This window comes from Apaloderma vittatum, unplaced genomic scaffold, assembly GCF_000703405.1.
Source record: "Apaloderma vittatum isolate BGI_N311 unplaced genomic scaffold, ASM70340v1 scaffold27360, whole genome shotgun sequence".
Classification (NCBI taxonomy): Eukaryota; Metazoa; Chordata; class Aves; order Trogoniformes; family Trogonidae; genus Apaloderma; species Apaloderma vittatum.
In genome coordinates this window covers 48,114-52,327 of record NW_009694434.1, presented here as the reverse complement: position 1 = coordinate 52,327, position 4,214 = coordinate 48,114, and the positions used below count along the sequence as shown (strand labels likewise).

General features: G+C 47.2%; 1 protein-coding gene across 1 annotated transcript in view; it reads left to right on the top strand.

Moving 5' to 3' along the window:
- Positions 1-1,074: 1,074 nt before the first annotated feature.
- RAB11FIP3 (RAB11 family interacting protein 3 (class II)) overlaps positions 1,075-4,214 on the top strand; it is a gene marked incomplete at its 5' end in the record, with an annotated part of 47,238 nt that continues 44,098 nt past the window's right edge. Inside the window, one exon of the mRNA XM_009867635.1 lies at positions 1,075-1,168. Within this exon, the coding sequence (XP_009865937.1) occupies positions 1,075-1,168 (94 nt within the window). The remainder of the gene's footprint in view (positions 1,169-4,214) is intronic.

The following is a 4,214-nucleotide window of genomic DNA, read 5'->3' as shown; positions in this document are numbered from 1 at the left end:
CACCCGCCCCCCCCTAAGAACAAACCAAAACCAAGGGATCACCCAAGTGAGTCAAAAGGCAACCGGTTGTACTAGGGAGAGCTGAACAAATTGGGCATTGCGAACCGCCTGGAGGCTTCGTCCTGTGCGTCAGCTGAGGAGGAGGAGAGGTCTGTGTGTTTGCCAGGACCAGGGCAGTGCTGCCTTTTGAGTAGGGACCTAATTGTGCAATTCCTTCTTTCACCTCTTACACCCTGCTTCCTCCTGGGCTTGTTTCTCAGCTGAAGGATTTGGCTCTATGATAGACAAAGGTGCCTCAATAGCTCTTAAAATGAAGGTCTGTGGGTTTTGTGGGGTTTTTTTTAAAGCAAATATCTGTTTTTCTCAGCTTGAGAAGCATCAGCAATGTAAAGGGTTTTCTGGAGGGCAGGCTTGTGGCAGCCTGGAAGGAAGGGACCAAATACACCTTCTTGAAGACTTTGTTTGGACCATGAGGAGTGACTGTGGTTTTTCCCTCAGCTTTGTGGCCTGTCCTGCTTGAAGAGCCCAGTTCACCCTCGTCAGGTCTCACAAGCGTCCCTCACTCCACGCTTGTGCCTGCTCCGGCACCAGCATCCTCATCCTCGCTAGCTGGCGTGATTCCTTCCCCCTCGGGCATTGTCTAATTGTGAAAATGTTTCAATTATGTGGCCTAAATTTGTAACATGGAACAGTTCATTATCACCGAATCCTCTTAATTGGGCCCTCCTACTGGGCAGCCTATTACTGAGTTTTCCCAATTAAGATAGGACCTCCTAAAAAAAAAAATTAAAACAAAAATATCCCTAGTGGAGAAGGACCACGTTGCAAGAAATACTGCCCTAACCTATGTTTCAAGACCAAGCAATAATTTTGGCACCAGCCAAGTACTAATTAACCCCCTCTGTGCTGATTATTAATGTTCCTTTCAAGGAGAATGGCCACAGTTTGGTGTCAGTTTAAGAAATTTGCAGTTGTAAGCTCCAAGGAGGAAAAACTTGTTACGAGGTGTTTCTCTGATGGAAGATGCTCTTTCCCCAAAGGGCTCTGTGGGTAACACTGCTTTTGTGGTTGCAGGTAAAGGACCTAACGAAGTACCTCGATCCGAGCGGGCTTGGAGTCATCAGCTTCGAAGATTTCCATCGGGGGATCAGAGCTATCAAAAATGGAGGTGAGTTTGCTGCTGGGCTGGAAGACAGGACATAGAGGCACCAAATTGGGTGCCACAGGGGTTAACCAAGCTGAGAAATCACTTGGTGACAACAGGTTGGGTTTGTTTTTTCTGAAATCCCCTGCTCTGTGTTGGACAGAAGACAAGGTTGAGTGCGTTGAAAAATAGAATTGAGGAGAATGGTACAGCAGCTGTGGTGGCGGTGGTTGCATGTTTTTCTGCTTATCAGGAAAGGTGCCTTCCTAAATGTAGGTTGGAAACAGAAAAGCCGTTGAGGGAAAATCCGTCCTGGTTTGGTGCCTGCTCTCACCTGTGGTTTTGCGGGGATTTGCTGTGCAGACAAAGGGCTGACTCTTGGCTGACGCATTGCCAGAGATGTCTGTGTGCCTGCTGCAGCGTGACGTCTTCCCAAAGCTGGGCACTAATGCATTTACCTTCACTCCAACTGTTTGGAGGATCCACGTGCTCAGATGATGTCTAGCAAGAAGGATGTTGAACAAGCTCTCAACTCATGGTCCAGTAGGTGACAATCCCCGCATTGCTCTCGATGGGCTTGTTGTGTCCTTCCAGAGCAATACTTTGGTGAAATGTAAAGTATCTTTCTGGCTGGTTGGCGTTTGAACTTTGCTGAAGAAAAAGATCTTGTTTTTTTCAGTCTGGGCTCCGTCTCTGAGCGTTTGAGGGTCATTTGGGAATAAGTGTGTTGTTAGGGGCAGGGCGTGAAAAACATTGGCAGCCTCCTGCTGAGCAGATGTAATCTTAAATATGCAAATATGAATTATCATACTTGCACATTAAATCAATTCTGTTCATGGTGGTGCTTATCTTAAACTTCAGCCTTGTTTTCATGCAGCAGCGAGCATGCACCGTGTTGTCAGCCCTGCACACTGAGCTTGCTTTTGGGTGCTGATACAAGCAAAGATTTGAAAAGACCAATTGTTCTTATACAAACTGTGTTGTTTCATGAGTAAAAACCACTCAGAGGAGAAGTGACTTCTGTTTTTCTGTCAGTTGTCCACCCCTCCTCCTGCTCCCCTCTCCCACCCCTGGTTTATTTGGGCTCGGGATTTTGGTGTTTTATGGCAGCTCTGAAGCTTTTTGTGGCTGGTATAGCTTGACAGTGCAGCTGATTCCCAGCTCTCACGATGGAGGAGGAGATGCAGCATGCTATTAATTTGTAATAAATTGCCATTGGAGTAGAGCGTGTCTGTGAAAGCTCTGGCTTGTATTTCTGTTTAATAATTCATTGGTATTGTGTTCTGTTAATTGAATGGAGAAAGCAGATCCAGACAAAGCGTTTAGGATGTCTATTTATTAAATTTGAAAGAGATTGATACGTGTTTATTATAGCGGTCAAGGCAGGCAGAGCTCTCTAAAATTGCAGGGCATTAAACAGTTCTAAAAGAAACCCAGGACAGGGTGCAGAGAGTGTTTCTTTGAGTCTCCCCAGCTGAGCAGTTGCTCGCATTAAAGTGATCTTGAGGATTTGCTGCCGCTGTTGTGATGGTCAGTATTGATCATCCCTTTGGAAAGAAAGAAGAAGTTATGCTTGCTGCTAGGGGTCCCTTTTAACAAGGTGTGGTTAATCAGCTGGGCCTGTTTGTAGGCAGAGGGAGTTCTCTTGCGTTTCCTGGTGCTCTGTAGTTCTTTGGTCAGTCACTGAGGTGAGAGCCGATGAAAGCTTGTACCTTGCAGTGTCTGTCTTAACGTAAGTAAGGGTTTATTTTTGAAGTTGCTTCCCTCTTCTGTCTCTCTTCTCACTTTCTTGGAGACCTTCCGTAGGAGAACAGCTGTGATTTCACTCGAGCTCTTATGGTCTAGCTTGGCAAACTGAAGGTGCAGTCACAAAACCAGCAAAGCCATTTTTTTTACAACTCCTTTCATGTTCAGTTGGCCTTTCACCCAAGGAGGATGCTAAACTCCTTGGTCCTATTCCCGTGCCAGTTATTTCAGGCATGTTCCCACTGGCTGAGGAACATGCTGAGCTAGGACACCTCGAGTTACCTCTGCCTTCAGTGTGGAGCAAAGCCTTTGGACAGCCATGAAAGCCACCGTGCCACCTCTTTGCTGCCATGGAGCAGTTCTGATCTCTCGGCTCCTGTAATCTTTGTCTGGACAGGTTGTGCTGACCATGGCAGGAGGAAAGAGGAAAGTGATTTGCATGCTACAGAAGCTGGATTTGAGACTTTAATGACAGTCTTTAGCCAGTTCTGACTGCCTGTCTTCTACCCTTTCCAAAGAGAAGGCTTAATAGGAAAATGTGGTCCATGTACACACAGCAGGCATAGGTACATGTATGTATATGATTGCCACTGGAGATCTTTGGGTGGTGGAGTCTGGAGAGCCCCAGTAATGATGCTGCTGTGAAGGAGTTGGGTGCAGGAGCTGCTGGAGAAGGGGGTTGGTTGGCAAACATGAAGTACAGGCAGCATCAGCCACCGCTGGATGCAAACAAACAGCAAGGGTTGTGCTCACAAGCAGATTCCTTTCTTTGTCGTGATACGTAAAGACCTTTTACGCTTCAGACACCTTGGTTTTTTTCTGTGGAGACCTCTCAGCATCCAGCAGAATATATTTAATATCTCCTCTTTGCAGCAGGCCAGTGCTCTTACTCAAACCCAAAAGCAGGATTGAGCAAGTCATGCCATTCACGCTCTGAGCTGAAACACCTGTAACATCTGTCTTCGGAAGGAAAGCCCCCTGGGAAGGGGCCCTGTGCGGGTACCACCCTGCACACAGGGGATTGTGTCGGGCTGGGGCTCGCAGCCTCGTCCGTCCCTTCTGCCTTGGCTTCTGAGCCCTGAACAAAGAGGCCCCTGTGTGCTGAGAGCGGACAGTGCCTCCACTGAGAAATGGATGTGCTCATGAGCTCAGGGGGAGGGAAATAGTCAACTCTTATTTTTTTTATTTTTTTTTTCCAAATGCTTCAACTAAAAGCGCTTTGGATTTGGGAAGATGGAAAATCCAGCTCCAGAGCCAACACCCAAACCTGGAAGCCATAACCAAGTTCCTGTTTGCAGGAATGGCAAGCTGCTGACTGGGGGAG